Source organism: Carica papaya, chromosome 2 (assembly GCF_054855325.1).
Source record: "Carica papaya isolate Zhongbai chromosome 2, ASM5485532v1, whole genome shotgun sequence".
In the NCBI taxonomy this organism is placed as follows: Eukaryota; Viridiplantae; Streptophyta; class Magnoliopsida; order Brassicales; family Caricaceae; genus Carica; species Carica papaya.
The window spans coordinates 18,213,565-18,229,440 of NC_142310.1; the positions used below are offsets into that span (position 1 = coordinate 18,213,565).

The 15,876-nt window shown below is 32.9% G+C and overlaps 1 protein-coding gene across 3 annotated transcripts in view; it reads right to left on the reverse strand.

The window, feature by feature from the left end:
- The window catches only part of LOC110817276 (DNA polymerase epsilon catalytic subunit A-like), a 79,468-nt gene that overhangs the window by 13,377 nt on the left and 50,215 nt on the right, over positions 1-15,876 (reverse strand). For all 3 annotated transcript variants that reach the window (XM_088213517.1, XM_088213516.1, XM_088213515.1), the window contains 19 exons: positions 15,099-15,559; positions 14,297-14,441; positions 14,016-14,213; positions 13,847-13,921; positions 11,423-11,613; positions 6,241-6,421; positions 6,084-6,148; positions 5,556-5,688; positions 5,361-5,462; positions 5,177-5,260; positions 4,873-4,947; positions 4,610-4,669; positions 4,190-4,452; positions 4,068-4,116; positions 3,614-3,774; positions 3,253-3,319; positions 1,598-1,702; positions 1,246-1,416; positions 968-1,156 (listed from right to left, as the gene is read on the reverse strand). In XM_088213517.1, the coding sequence (XP_088069643.1) occupies positions 968-1,156; positions 1,246-1,416; positions 1,598-1,702; positions 3,253-3,319; positions 3,614-3,774; positions 4,068-4,116; positions 4,190-4,452; positions 4,610-4,669; positions 4,873-4,947; positions 5,177-5,260; positions 5,361-5,462; positions 5,556-5,688; positions 6,084-6,148; positions 6,241-6,421; positions 11,423-11,613; positions 13,847-13,921; positions 14,016-14,213; positions 14,297-14,441; positions 15,099-15,559 (2,775 nt within the window). The remainder of the gene's footprint in view (positions 1-967; positions 1,157-1,245; positions 1,417-1,597; positions 1,703-3,252; positions 3,320-3,613; positions 3,775-4,067; positions 4,117-4,189; positions 4,453-4,609; positions 4,670-4,872; positions 4,948-5,176; positions 5,261-5,360; positions 5,463-5,555; positions 5,689-6,083; positions 6,149-6,240; positions 6,422-11,422; positions 11,614-13,846; positions 13,922-14,015; positions 14,214-14,296; positions 14,442-15,098; positions 15,560-15,876) is intronic.

The window sequence follows — 15,876 nt, forward strand, 5'->3', positions numbered from 1 at the left end:
AGGCTCTAAAACGACTCGAATTTGGCTCTAAAACGGCTAATACTCAGCTCTAAAACGGCTCGAAATCGGTTAAAAAAAACAAATTGAAGTTGGCTTGGCTCATTTTATCCAGACAAATCTCTGAACGTGCGCAAAAAAATGGAATGGCGTGGCTTTTTTTACCGACATCTATAAATGTGCGGCTGTAACTTTTTACCAGCACCTCTAGGCACTTTTTAGCAGCGCTTGCGGATGTGCGACTGCACTTTTTTACCGACGTCTGCAAATTTAGTTACAGCTTTTTACCAATGTCTCCAGAGTGCGGCTGCACTTTTTTCTAACGCCTGCAGAATGCGGCTGCACTTTTTACCGACGCCTGAACCACAGCTGAAAATTACTGTAAACACCACAGAACACATCAGCATATTCAAATCTATTTTGGGTGGTGATGAGAGTACATCTTGATAAAAGAGTACCAACCAAACATATTGTGTTATTTTAGGATTTGAAAAGAATCTTGAAATAAAACCCTAAAATAACTTTATTTAACTCTGATAGCATGTAGATTTTAGAAGAAAAAATAATAATTTTATTTCTCAGCGTTTAAGTTGTTACACCTGAATATTTATAAAATCCTTAAACTACTAATTAGAAAATAACTACTCTACTACAATTCTAATTATATAATACTAACTAATTAAATAGTAAACTAAAATAATAAAATATCATAGTCAACAGTTAGTTTATCTTAGAAGGAGTATTTTTAATTTATTGATTATCTAGATCTTTTTTTTTTTGTATCTATTCTGTTGCTGTAGTCTTTCTTCCCTCCCTTCCCTGATGTTTCCTTTTCTTAATCACCCCCTTGTTCTTTCTGTTCTTGAATCTCTTTTTCTTTTCCTATATGCAGATTAGCTTCCGCTACATTAAAAAGTAGCATATTCACAAATTGATTTGAATAAAGAAACCTCCTTGGTGAGATTATTACCAGGACATCATGCTGGACATTGTGATCAAGAGCAAGAACTGCACACACATGCTTAATGAACTCTAAAGCATAATCTCCTTTGCAGACACTACCAGTAACTTGTGCATTTTGAGATCTACTCATTTCCTTCATATGAGAAACAATATCTTGAACATTCTCAAGAAGTGTCTCTGTGAAGGTGGACCTGATCTGCAGAATATATATGATAACAGATAACTTAAAGGAAAATCTAGAACAGATAAGGAATATAATTTTGCAGCTTTCAGAATAATAATCACCTTCTGCCTGAGATAGTCTACCATATGCAGTTCAAATGTCTCCGCAGCTGCAACAGTGATTGATGGAGTGCATAAGCTGTCATTCTGTGCAGATGTTCTCACAACACCTTGATTTTGTGCAAATTTCCATGGGTCATATATAAACTTAGAAATGTTAAAAACAAAAAGATCCTGCAAAAACCAGATATGAACTTGAGTGAAGATCATCAAATTAACAGAAGCCTGCAATGATATTCTTCTAGAAATTCACTGGGCCAATACAAGGTTCCTCAAACATGACAATAGACATGTATGTTCATACATAGAAACAGAAAAGAATAAGAGAGAGAGAAAATTTCAGACAGCAACCAACCTGAACTTTCTCAGGCAAGTAGCGAGCAATATTCCAGCTTGATACAATATCCACTTTGTCAAGTGAAGCCTCATCATGTTTTGCAGGAATTCCACCGAAGTTATACTTTCAAACAAAATAAAAAACCATAAATTAGACAAAATATTTCGAAAGTATGTTTCAGGTAAATAATACCAGGTAAAGTTATCAGTGGATTGAATTTAACTTGAACAATGGTTTTTACCTCTACTTAGTCATCCCCAGGGGAGATTTTAGTTTGTATCGCAAACTCCTTTTGTAATTTTGACATCAAATCAAATTGCTCCTCATTTATCTTATGAATCAATTAGTTTATAGCTATCAAAAAGCACCATGAGAAGATAAATTTTTTAGTCTCAATTTATCGATTTCTTGACACGAATATTTTAGCCATTTGTTAACAACATTTTCCTTTCATTTTTTCTTTGGGACGCACAACACGATCAAGATTCTCCTTTGCACTATTTTACAAATTTATGAGACTAATTAGTTTGATTAAAACACAAGGCGGAATGCAATGTGATTGTTACAATATAAATAATAGATTTGGTCATTTCTTATAAGCTGAAGTATTTCACATAATTGACCATGATCAACAATTTCACATAGTACTGGAGCCACAGGTTTAGTGTTTTAGCTCTGCCTGTATTATTTTTATTGAAGTTTAGTTTCAAGTAAAGTTTGGAGACATGCTTGATCCACACATTCGACCTAGTGACCTCTTGTGTAAATAGAAAATAGAGAAGAAAGAGGGTAAATTATGTTGTCTTTGATAACATGTGAAATAAGTGATGAAAAGATTGTATTTTTTATTGAGTAAGAAGGCAAAAGTACTCTTCCTTTCATAGACAAAATACAACTTGGAAAAAAAAACACAAGAAACAAAAAACAAAAAACAAAAAACAAATTGACATCCTTATTTCTAGGAAATAAATCAAATCCCTAGAGTTATAAAATATTTTTCCATGTATCCCTAAGAATCAAGTAGCAGATTTCCTTGAATTAAATTGCTGATTCTCAACACAATCATTTAGTTGCCTTCCTAAACATCCCATCCTAAAAAGATTGCCATTGTGGGTTGTCCCTTAATGGAACTCCTAGGTAGATAATAGGCCAAGATAATCTAGCACATAAATCCTATTGACTATTTCCAATTCCAGCACCTCAGCTAAATTATTTCCTACCAACCCACTCTTTTTTTGAGTTGACTAGCAATCCAGAGATAAGTTCAAAAAATTGAATTACTATGCTACTTGTATATTACTTATAAACCAAATTAAAATAATACTTATCCAAAAGTATGGAATAATACTTACTCCAATTAAAGGAAAAGATAAAGGTGGAAAAGATCAACCAGAAAATCTTTAGCAATCATATGACTCAACATGTTCTCACTTAAACCACTATGGAAAGATTATGTAGTATCTGCTGGACTGACCAGTTAAGAACTTTTTTATTAAAGATAAGAGTCCAATTAGAACATTCTTTTATCAACCACTATCAAGAAAATGTAGCAATAATCTGTAAACCATAATGGTTTATGAGGAAAACAACCAACATGGCAAAGAAGAGAAACAAGAGGATTGCATGGCATTGTTTGGAAAAAAGAATAAAAATCAAGGGGAAACAAGATAAACCTGATCCATGAAAAGCAAGGAATGCCAGAACTGCAATGGTTCAATTTCAATCCATTCAAATAGTTCCCTGTGAATGTCAAAGAAACAAATTATTGAAGGGAAGAAAGTTTTCTTTAAAGAAAAGTATAAAGAAATAAAATTAAAAAGAACCAAGGGGAATCGCCCATGTACAGAAGAAACCTCACTCAGAGCGATCAAATATCAAAAGGCTCAAAAAAATATCCACCTCCCCAACAATGGGATAACCCGTAAACAAGAGTTGCAAGGTCCTAATCCTATGATCCCTGATGGAAGATAAGGAGGTAGTATCTTCAAAAGTCAAAATTCTTTTCTTCGGCAAGTTAATATATCTGTGACGAACCTACTCTGAAGTGCCTTCAGCAAGCTTTCACAGTAAGCTTTAGCTGCAGAAATATCGAATTTTCCTGTGTCTATAATGATCTTTGAGAAATCTGCAAATATTATTGTAGCACCTAGTTTGCGAAATTCTGCCAACAGCAATGCAAACATTTTTTCCATAACCTGAGTATTAATAGCAGTAAAGAGAAGTCAAAAATTCCTCAAGAAGGCAAATGATAATTAGTATTGAAATACCAGAAGAACAGATATGCTTTGCCCGCACTACATTTCCACTAGCCCATAATGCAGCACTTCTTATCAAGGAAATCTAATTTACTAGAACTACAAAGAAGCAGAACGTTACATAGCATGCGATATTTTCTTGTAGCCAACAAACACAACAGAACATTTTAACTGACAACCAAATCTTTTTATGCATGAAACAAAAAGAACTGACATATACAAACAACGTTTACCTTGTGAAGTATGCGGTGAAGAGCTGGGTCATGAAGTTTTGATTGGGGGCTTCAACAAAAAAGAGATCCAGTGAGAATATCAATCAACAATGAAAGACATGTTATGAGTATGTATGCTAAACCTGCAAAGCCACCGAGATAGATGCTGCAACATTGCATCAGCAAATACATTCCCTGATGTAACTGCATCAGAAAGACACCTCTGAATCAGTTGTTTCAGGACACGGAATGCAGGAGCACATGCGGCAGCTTCATCAAAATCACAACGGTCATTCAAACCGTGTGCTCCAGAATTCACTTCAGGTTCAAAACTTAAAAGAGCACCCCCTTCCATTTCATTCACTTGGTTGCTTTTCAGAAGAGCGTTCACAGCCAAGTGATTGATCTGTATAAAAATATGTTCATATATGTTTAACTCTATTACCACGTATCTTTCGCCATGCTCCTCAAGATGTCCAGAACAAAGGACAGAACGCAAGGGCAGGAAAACAGGAAGACGTTTAAAAACTTTAAAAGGCAATGGGATGATGTAATTTCCAAACCTTTAGCTCCACAGAAACCTTTCTATATGCTCCAGGGTATGTAAGCAGTAGTTGAGGTACCTATTCCAAGTAACAGGTATCATAAAAGTGTTCAGCATAGAAAGACTTTTATTGAACATTGTAATAAACAAAAGGAAATCTATGACTATCACTGAAAAATAATTTCAATTTAACAGCGAAAAAATTGAATAGCAACTAATTAAAGGGAAACACACTGTCTAGAAGAACCCAAAATGCAAATGATTTATTGTCTTGATGCATACCTCATCAGTAAAACATGTATCTTCTTCACGAACACCTCCTAAGTCTGGAACACCATTATCAGATATCCATAGTACCTGTTACACTCAACTACCAAGTTAGTCATAGCTTTGTCATGAACCATTTAGATAACAAATAGGCAATACAAGAATTATTTAAAAAAGAAAAAGAAAAGGAAGAAAGAGATAAGGCTGCAGTTTGCGTCAAATAATAATTGTTGTCATTAGTAAATAAAAGGGAAAAAAAAAAAGAAAATTCCAGTCAATCAAGCTACTTTATATTTTTAGACATCATGTAACAGAGAACCTGCTGCTGATCACGTAACGCTCTTGAAAAGAAGACATCTGCTGTGAACATTACCCAATCGAACTCAAAATTTCCCAATGGTACCTAATCCACAATTGCAAAATGTTAATTTCTCAAAAAAGAAAAATAAAATTCACTAAACATAAAGAAATGACGATTTCATTGACATGGACGTAGATAATACATGAGCATATCTTGAGAGAGAAATTCTCTCATTCAACCACTGGGATGATGCAGCACAACGTTGAACAGCGATTTTTGCTGCTGGGTGTTGCCACGATAGAAGCTACACAGACAGTAAAGTTTTGAGCAATAATGAGCATGTGCTAATTAGCAAAACACATATGCATGTAAGCAGATACTTTCACAATGCCCCTACCTGATACTGATTATCACGAGCATTGAAAGGAATGCTTATGCAGGGGAGATCATTAAGACTTTGAATACCTGCCTTCATATAAGGTACATCTGGGCACTCAATGAGAGCAATTATAGGGCCACTATATTGATGTCTGTCACAAAATACAATAATTAGACATATTCAATCAAACTGGTCAAAACACGATGAAGCTCCGCACAACCAGAAAATGAGTGAAGACATACAATTAAACATTTAAGTTACAAAAAAAGTAAAAAATTTCAGGAATTTAAGAGCCCCAAACAGCGGTTGATAGCACATTTTTAGTAGGCAGTTTAGAAATCAGAAAACTTCTAACTATTGGTGAACAGAACACCATACAGGCTAACATCATAACCAAAAGATAAATAGAAATAGGGGGAAGTTTTAACCAAAAGATAAGTAAAACTTTAGAACAAGCAATTAAACCAGAAATCAAAACATATGCTCTATATGATTATGGGGCCACACAATTTCTCTTTCCAGAAAAAAGGAAGACTATATGTAAACCTGTGTTCATTAATTTCTCGTTGTAAAATCTTTTCAGCATCCTTGACATGTCCGACATAGTCCACCTGAAATTAGTACATATGACAAAACAAAGATGAAATCTCATGCAGGTTGAGAAGATCAAGAAAGCTTTTATCTGGTGAAAACAACCACTCACCTTATAAAGGATATCATTCTGAGGAGGTGGTTTGCTAGATAATGCCTGACAAGCTTCACGAAATTGTCTTTCTAGGATTGCTGGTGACAAGTCTTTATTTTGATAGGGATTAACTACCAAAACCAATAGAGTTTCTGATGAAGGAAAATAAACAAGATATACAGCCCGCCCAGCAGAGATGCTGAAATGAAAATAAAGAGCAAAATAAATAACATGAGGTTTTTTATTTGTTTTGTAGCAAGCATACCATGTAGAAGCATTTACTTGAAAGAAATTACCAATGGACAACTGATGAGTTAAAAAAAAATGAAGTTTTTATCAACATGTAAAAATGACAAACAAGAGTAAGCATAAACCAAGGTTTTAGTTAGCTAAAGCATAATGGCTTGTTAAGAATGGTTTAATGTGTATTCTATTGAATATTAAGACCCTTTATATAAATTTGTTAAAACTAGAAAGGAAATAAAAAATAAATTACAATTAATTACAAAAGATTCAAATTTACCCTTATATTCCATTTAACCTAATTTACCATTTTTTAACATTTCCCTTCAAGCTGAAGAGTAGATATTGTCCATCCCCAACTTACTAATAAGAGTTTGGAATACTAGATTACTTAAAATTTTTAGTTAACTTATCTGTTAGTTGAGAATTGTTAGGCATACATGGGGTACATATTAGACTGCTTTCAAGTTTTTCTTTGATAAAATATATATCGATCTCACTATGTTTGGTCCAGTCGTGTTGCACTGGATTGTGAGTGATACTTACGACCGTTTTGATGTTACAATATAGGCGCATAGAGTTTTCTCACTTGATTCTAAGATATTCTAAAATCTTTTTTATCCATATTAGTTTACATACCACTTGTGCTATTTTCCAGAATTCTAATTCTGCACTATCTCAAAACTATTTCTTTCTTACTTCTCTAGATGATTAGATTGCCTCCAAAAAAGATATAGTATTATATGATGGACCTTCTGTCTACAATTGATCTTACATAATTTACATCAATATAGACTTCTAGGAGTAATATATCATTCTTTCAAAACATAATTCCTTTCCAAGGCGACCTTTTAAGATAATGCAATATTTTGTACGCTGCTTGTAGGAGTAGTTATTTTGTACTGTCCATGAATTAACTTATAACACTCACTGCAAAAGAGATGTCTATTCTTGCGTAAGATAGGTATATCAATCTCCCGATAAATCCTACTACATTTAATTAATCCTATTACATTTTTTGTTGATTGGCATGTCTTTTTCTGTTATTCCATATTTGTTATTCGAATCAACAGGAATGCATGAATTAACTTATAACACTCATTACATAAGAGATGTATACTCTCGTGTGGGATAGATATATCAATCTTCTAACTAATCTTAATACATTTCTTTTTAATTGGCATATCTTTTTCAACTATTCCAAATTTGTTATTAGAATCAACATGAGTACTAACTAGTTTATATGCTAACTTGCCGGTGTCCCTCAACATGTCACGAATGTACTTCGTTGACAAATAAAAATTCCAAATTTTGAATGAGCGACTTCAATTTCCATGAAATACTTCAACTTATTAAGTTCCTTAATTTTAATTTTCTTTCCAAACACTATTTAAGTATCAATTTTTCTTTAGCATCTTCTATTACAATAACATCATCAACGTATATTAAGAGAGTTGTAACTCCTCTTGTCTCTGAGCTTTGATGAACAGAGTCTCGTCTCCTATAGTCTGCTTAAATTCCAAATCTATCATCACCCTTACAAACCTGTCAAACCATACTTTTGGTGATTGCTTGAGTATGTACAGAACTTCCTTTAGTTTATATAGCTTATTTTGTCTTATTTCTCCATCAAATGCTAGTGAAATATTCATGTACATTCTTCTTCTAACTCACTATGCAAAGAGGTATTTTTTACATCAAATTGTTGTAGTTATCAGTCAAAATGAGCAATTAATAACAATAAAATTTGCATAATGTTCATCTTGGCTACCAGTGCATTTGATATCTGTTGATTGTCTCATCCCATTGCATTTGATAATAAACACTCATTTAAATCACACCGGTTTCTTACCTTTGAGTAGATCCACCATTTCCCATGTCTAATTTTTCTCAAATGCCTACATTTTGATATTCATAGATTCTTTCTATTTTCACATGCCTTATGTATTGTGTTAGAAATAAACTCAACATTCAAACTTGTAAGGAAATTTTTATGAAATAGTGAGCAATTATCAAATAACACAAACTATGAGATACACAAAGAATGTGTTTAGTGCATCCTCTTCTACCTTTGCAAAGTGTAACAAGTATATCATTATCGTATCTTTGGGACAGCAATTTCGTATTAAACTAATCAGCACAGTCTTAAATTTCTCTTGGCTCATTAGGGTTTAGAAAAAAGCTAGAAAGAGCGAAGAAGAGAGAAAAAGATCGGAGAGAAGAGAATGAGAGAGTATAAGTAATCACTAAATTCTTTTTTCATTGCCTCATGCAGAAATCTGTTTACATATTTATAGTGCCAATCATTGGTACAAAGATTGAATATCCTCCAGCATATTTCCTTGGATATTCTCTAACATCTTCCTAAGCAATATACCTAAATTACCCTACTCTTTTCTTTTTTTCTGGATTAGATATTCCCCAGCATATTTCCTTGGATATTAACTGCATAATCCCTTGGATATTCTCTGCATATTTCCTAAGCGATATTCCTAAATTACCCTACTCTTCTCTTTTATTCCTAACAAAGTATTGTCTTTTGAGCTCCATTCAACAACAGCAAACTAGTAAGTTCTTAGGCTTTGATTTTGTTGTAGAATATTGCATGGGACGCGAAATATTGTTGTTGATGCACTTTCTAGAAGATCTGAACTAAAATCTAGCTACCATGCAATTTTCATTCCCTATCTAGATAACTTAGATTGCATTGGTGATGCAATCAACAATTCCAATTCACTTAATTAACTCTTAAATCGAACCTTGAGGACGCAACCAATCATTAGGAAGTTCATGACGACTTAATTTTTTATAGAGGGCAAATTTTCCTTTTGGGATCTGTTATTACCTACCATTCACAATCAGCTTTATGAAGGTTATTGAAAGACATTAAGGAGGATTTCAGTTGCCTTCCTTTGGAAACTAATGAAATCTCACATAAATGACTTTGTTCCCTCTTGTTCCACTTGTCAAGTAATAAGGTGGACCACTCACAACCTGCAGGTCTTCTGCAACTGCTACCAGTTCCCTAACAGATTTAGTCTGATATTCCGAGGATTATGTGGAGATTCTTCCTACATCTCATGGTAAAAATGTTTTCTTAGTGGTGATTGGTTGTTTATCATGATATACTCACTTGGTTTCCTTATCTCATTCTAATACAGCAATTAAAGTCGCTTGCCTTTTCTTTGACCACATCTTCAAGATCCCCAGAGTCCATCGAATGTAATCGTGATGCTATATTTACAAGCCTTTTTTGGAAGGAACTCTTCTATATTAGAGGCATTAAATTTTTTTTCAGTTCTACCTACCCTACTCAAATGAGCAGCCTGAGGTGGTCAAATGCACTATAAAAATGTATATCCTCTGTTTTAAAGGTGACCATCCTACATATTGAGTAAAGTGGATTGAATAGGTTGATATGCTCACAATACTCTGATTTTCATTCTTCTTTTAACGCTACTCTTTATAAGGTAGTCTACGGTTTCCCAACACCTAACTCCATTTATGCTTTTCGAGCTTATCACAAGGACAAGCTGTAGATTGTGAACTCCAAACACTTGATAAGATTTTAACGAACCTATGCACCCAAATTCTATAGGCTCAACACCATGTGAAACAATCTTATGATTCTAATCATCACGAAGTCAATTTTCAGGTTGGTGATATGGTTCTGTTGAAGCTCATAGCTCCCCATTTTTATGGTCCTTTTTCAGTGCTCCGACAAATTGGAGAACTGGCTTACAGACTAGATTTACCAACCAATGAATATATCCAGTTTTTTGTGTTTCATTTCTCAATTTTTCGTGTTTCATTTCTCAAAAGTTTTATGGCCAGCAACATGTGACTTCTTCTCTTCCTCACACTCAGCATGGAGCTCCTCTCCTTTTTCCACAAGCTCAATTGGATTTCCATGAGCACAAGGGACAACATGAAGTCCTTATTAACTGGGAAGGACCTTTTCCAGCGGAGTCATCATGGGAACATGCTGATCAGATTGCCCTCTGGCACCCATCCTTTGCACTTGAGGACAAATGCAATTTATAGGGAGTGACATTATGGACGGTAACGGTGAAAAGATAACACCTTTTGATAAGGTGTACCAAAGGAGAAAGAAAAGGAAGAGAAGCTGTACCCAATAGAAGAATTATGTACCAAAAAGTAAATAATTATATGTGTTCCAGTCTATCTTGTAAGTATGTATTGGTAGTAAAAGATGGAATAAGTCAAGGCAAGATGGTGGCTATTAGATTCTGGATAAGTTGGATAACTTCAAGAGTAATTACCTCCTTCTTCCCTTGTAATAAATCCATATTGATGTCCCTCAAACAGATTTATGTATGAAGAAAATTATTAAAGTTTTGAGTACTTTTCTTTTTAACAAGCCCATATCTTCTTAACGAGCCCATAGTTAGATTAGAATAGGTAAATAGAGAAAGATACAAGAACACTCGCAATTACCAACTGATTTTCTTTGGTTTCTTGTATCTTTCCCCTTTTTTTCCGTTTTGATAGAGGATAACTAATTCCTGCATATTGTATTCCCTCCTTTCTTTAAATTAATTCATTATCTTTGAAAAAAATTCTGCTTAGGATCATGGTCCAAACAAAAGTTCTTTAACCTTGGAGATATGTTTGCTTTCTTAAGAGAGAGAGAGAAAGAGAACCAAATTATGACTTAGTAAACAATCTGAAGGAAATTCGAAATAGAATAGGATTTACAGTTGTAAACCCTCAAGGACCTGAGGGTCCACACTGTATTGTTAGAGATCGAAATAGTATAAGAGAAAGCAGGTAGACTAATCAAAAACACTAATTCAAATGATTTAACAGTTATTGAGATTTCCGAATAAAAGAAGAAAGTTACCAAATATTTTGGGAACCATTCCAAAATAAAGTAGCCTGAGTAGTAATCATCATAAAGCCACATGACAACCAACAAGCATAGTGTTAAAATTACCTATGATACAAGTAAAAGAAAGAGATTGACTGCTCCAGGTAAGGACATTCCGTTGTAGTTTTCATGTGTAGTTCATTCAGACTCCATCCATCCTGGGCATTTCGTTCCTTAGCTGACTTTTCCACTTTACACACACAGCCAAGCTGCAGAATAGCATTGAAATCCAGTGGCAGTTTTGTTTCATATATTCCCTGCCATAATCAAAGAACCATATAGAGTAGTGGCATAAGATTTCCCATCAGCAGCATGAATTTCAACTTCCATAATTCATTGTTTTTTAGAGTTCTATACTCCAGTTTTTCTTTTACTGGAGAACTCATACAGATGTTAACAATCATTTCAATATCCAGGAATTAGTAGCAGATTAGGAACAGTAACATGACAAGGAACATGAAAAAACATGTTTCTTTTGCAGACCTGCCATTTAATAAGAAACATGTTTGTCAAACAACATATTAGAAGTTCTTAACATGGTTACTCAAGAAAATCAAAGCTGTCATGCAGCAGAGCCAAAGAGAAAACAGAAAGGTAAAAAAGAGAAGAAAGGAGACTATATAATCATATGGATTGACAATCTGCAATCACAATGAATCTAATCTACATTCCCAACAATTAACAATCCACAATTTATCCCAAAAAAAATATAATTACCAATCCACAATCACAATGTTGAAAACACAATCATATTTTTGGGCTCACCATAAGCACAATCCAAACAAACACGAACAGGGATGGGGGAGATGAGTTTTCTACTGGGCCGAACACCGGCTAATAATGGCCGATCCCAACTTATCAATAAAAAATACTTGATAAAAATTGTTTGATTTTAATATATTTATACTTATTTAGCTGATTTCTTATTTTGCAAAATTTTTACAAGTCTGACTAATTTAAAATATTTTCAAGTTAAATGTTTAGACATGATCTCTTTGAAAAATAATAATTTTTTTATATTTAATATGTACTATCAAGTTAAGAAGTTTTTTGTAAGTTTTTTTCTATAACACAGTCTACCTATATGTATATAAACTTCTATATAAGTAAATCACTAATGGTGATAAATCTGAAAAGGTAAGTGATAGTTACAAATACCAGTGCTCCAAAACTAAACCCATGATCCTAACGGTACTGTATTTACTATGATAAGAGTGGTCATTGACGGTGAAAACTGAAAGAGCAATGCTAATGCCCATCAAGCTAGAGGGCATTAGCACTCCGCACGCACTATATAAAAATGTAGCATGTAGACAAATAGATCTCATATTCATATAAGACAGCTAGGTTAGAAGGGATAAAATATAAGAAAATATAAGAAAGTATATATGAAATAATTTATGCGTCTAATAAATGTAATTTATGTATGTTGAAATTAATGGCAGGTGAGACCATTTGATTTGTTAATTTCTATTTTATAATTACTTAAAAAATTATGTTTTTATTTCTTAGTCCATCAAATAAGTTATATTTAACAGTTTTTAGATTTAATTATATTCATTAAATTACTAAATATTTATAAAATATTTAATCTACCTCTTCTATGTCTTTTATTTCAAATAATAGTATACGTAAATAAATTTTTAATCCTTTATAACTATTTGTTATTTTTCGCCTATGTTTATCTCCTATTAATAAATATATATTCCTTGTATATAGATAGGAAATTTATTTTTAACATACAATACCAAGCAATTATTATTCTTTTTTTCTTAGTTAATACTTGTAATTATCTTCCTTTCTGTTTGTTCAGTAAATTATATATAAATATTTTAAGGCAATATTGCGATATTAATAACCTATTTGTTAGATGAGTATTATGTGAATTATATAATTTCTATATAAAAGCTATAGATTTCGATATTTTTATCTAGGGATGTAATAAAAATAACATTATATCCACAGTGTATTGTGCATAATGTAGCTGCTTATAGATATATGACTTGCAATTAAGACAAAATTTGTGAATTTAACAGCAAAAAAAAGTAGTGATGCAAATACTGCTTCTCTATAATATATTTGTGCTTATAACTATATTACTTGTAATTAGCACAAAGTAGTAAACTTTATGATTGATATTTCTATGTTAATAACACCCAAAATATACAATCTGTTTAATTTAATAAAATATTATATATATATATATAGATGAAAATAGTAATCACTTTTTAAAACAAAATATACAAGTTATTATTAAATAATAACAATAATAATTATAAGTATAACTATCATTATTATTACTATTATTAGCTTTAACTTCTTACATATGTAATGATATATAAAAATAACAATAAAATAATAATAAACATAATAATAACAACAACAATAATGATAAGAAAGAAAAATGAGCATGAAGAATAAACTAAACGAACAAAGAGATGAATTATTTTGATTTCCCGATAGATACTACACTAATCTTAATGTGCTCACCTCAATTTCAGGATCTGCTAGGAGAGCCCAAAGTTTCTTGCTTTCCCTTTTAAATTGATCTTCATCAATTATGACCTAATAAATTCAGAAGAAAGATTAAATCCTAGAAACTTTACATCTGAAAAGATAATAGAGAGCAGGAATTTAAGAAACAGCAAGAAAGACCTGCCTCTATTAAGTTATAGCTGCGCTTTCCATGAGGAAGAGTCTTGTTGACATGTCCTCCAGGAAAATTTTCCATCATATGTGCTTTTGAATTGAGGTAAAATATTCTTGGAACAGTTACAGGAATCTTAAGCATAATTCCTTCCACAACAACCCAAGCAAAAAATTGGCCACTTTGTGAACTTGGAACTAGTTGAATTATCTGAACAATTTAAGTTTAAGATTAAGTAGTCATATAGTAATCATTTTATGCCAAATTATGGAGATAAAATGAATACTTCATACCTGCCAATGGCAGCGAGTTAACATTACTTCAGGCCTTGTAAAATATGAACTAACACCTCTCCTGCTCTGAGGATCATTATAGTTTACCTTATCCCTTAGCAGCCTAGAAGTAGCATTAGCACTGCATGTATTCAAATTCCCCAACCTGCCAAATGTAATAATGTTTTCTTGAAGTTTGTTGTTGAAAAACTAGATAAACGCATAAAGATATAGGTGTCCTTTCGAAACCAAATCTAGATTACATTAAAAATTATGAAAAGGAAGCAGCTCTTAAAATTTTAAAAAAAAAAATGATACGTAATGTTGCAATAACAAACAAGAAGCAGGGACTAAGTTTGGTAGGTACCTTAAGAATACATAATTTAAACTTTCATACAAGAAGTATTAATTAATATTTTGTTTCTTTAATGGGCCATCTTCTTGTACCTTGTTATCATAGGGGCTTCTTATTCCCCCAAATGGAGTTTGAAGCTAAAAGGACAATCAACAATGCATGCAGTCATGGTCACAGCTCTATGTTCAGAGATCCCAATCAAATCTCTACCATTTCAATCTAAAAGCAGTCTTAAAACTGTAGGCACTGGCTGTAAATAAGAAAAGTTCATTGCCCATCTACCTATTTATGTAAACTGTGATTTTCACAATTTATTTTGAGTAACTCAAAATCAATTGTCAAAGGATGAATTCTCAATATAAGATTAGATTAAAAATCTCAAGAATCGCAATTTCTATACTTTGAATTGGACCAGGATGCCATACCATGAACATGGCCTTTATCCTCAGATGACATAGGAAAGTTTACCTTTGCCTCTTTCTCTTTTCTAGTGTCTCTTTCCATTTTCTCTTCTTCAAATCAAGCCATCCTTGATAATCGACATTTTTGTCAATGTTTTCAGAGGCCATAAAATCTTTCTGTAATGTTGAAGACTGCTTCTCCAAACTACCAACAGAATCCATTTTGCATTGCATGGAATTTGGTCGGTTCATTGCCTTGCCTGTACGTTGTTCATAGCTGCGAACAATTGGATTACGTCCATCTAAAGATTGTACCCTTCTATTCTGCAAGTCTTCCAAATCTTCAACATTCTCCTCATTTATCACATAATTGGTGATTATAGCGTCATGAGTGCTCTCCAGTGGATCATCCCTGTTTGATGAGCTGAAGATATCAACTAACTTCCGTTGACGAAACCTATCATTTTTCTCACGAATTCTTTTGTGCAGCCAATCAGGATGAACTACCCTTGGGACAGGATTTGCAACCTGGAGAAACCAAACAAATGCTTAGGTAGCTAAGAAATATACTGCTTAAAGAAAGGACTGTTGAATAATAGAGGTAAATTGATTATCTTAAACCCTTGTTATCCTAAATATTTAAACTCATAAGAAACTATTCAACTTATTGTTTATGCACTAACACGTCTCTTCATGCGCAAACTCGTTAGGGTGAATGCGTGAATCAAACACGAGCCTAAACTACCTACTGGTGCTAATCAACAGAAAATAAGGCAACAACGAGAGAACACTAAACCTTTATTTTTAATAATAAAACTAAACTAATATTTTGTAAAAACTTATGC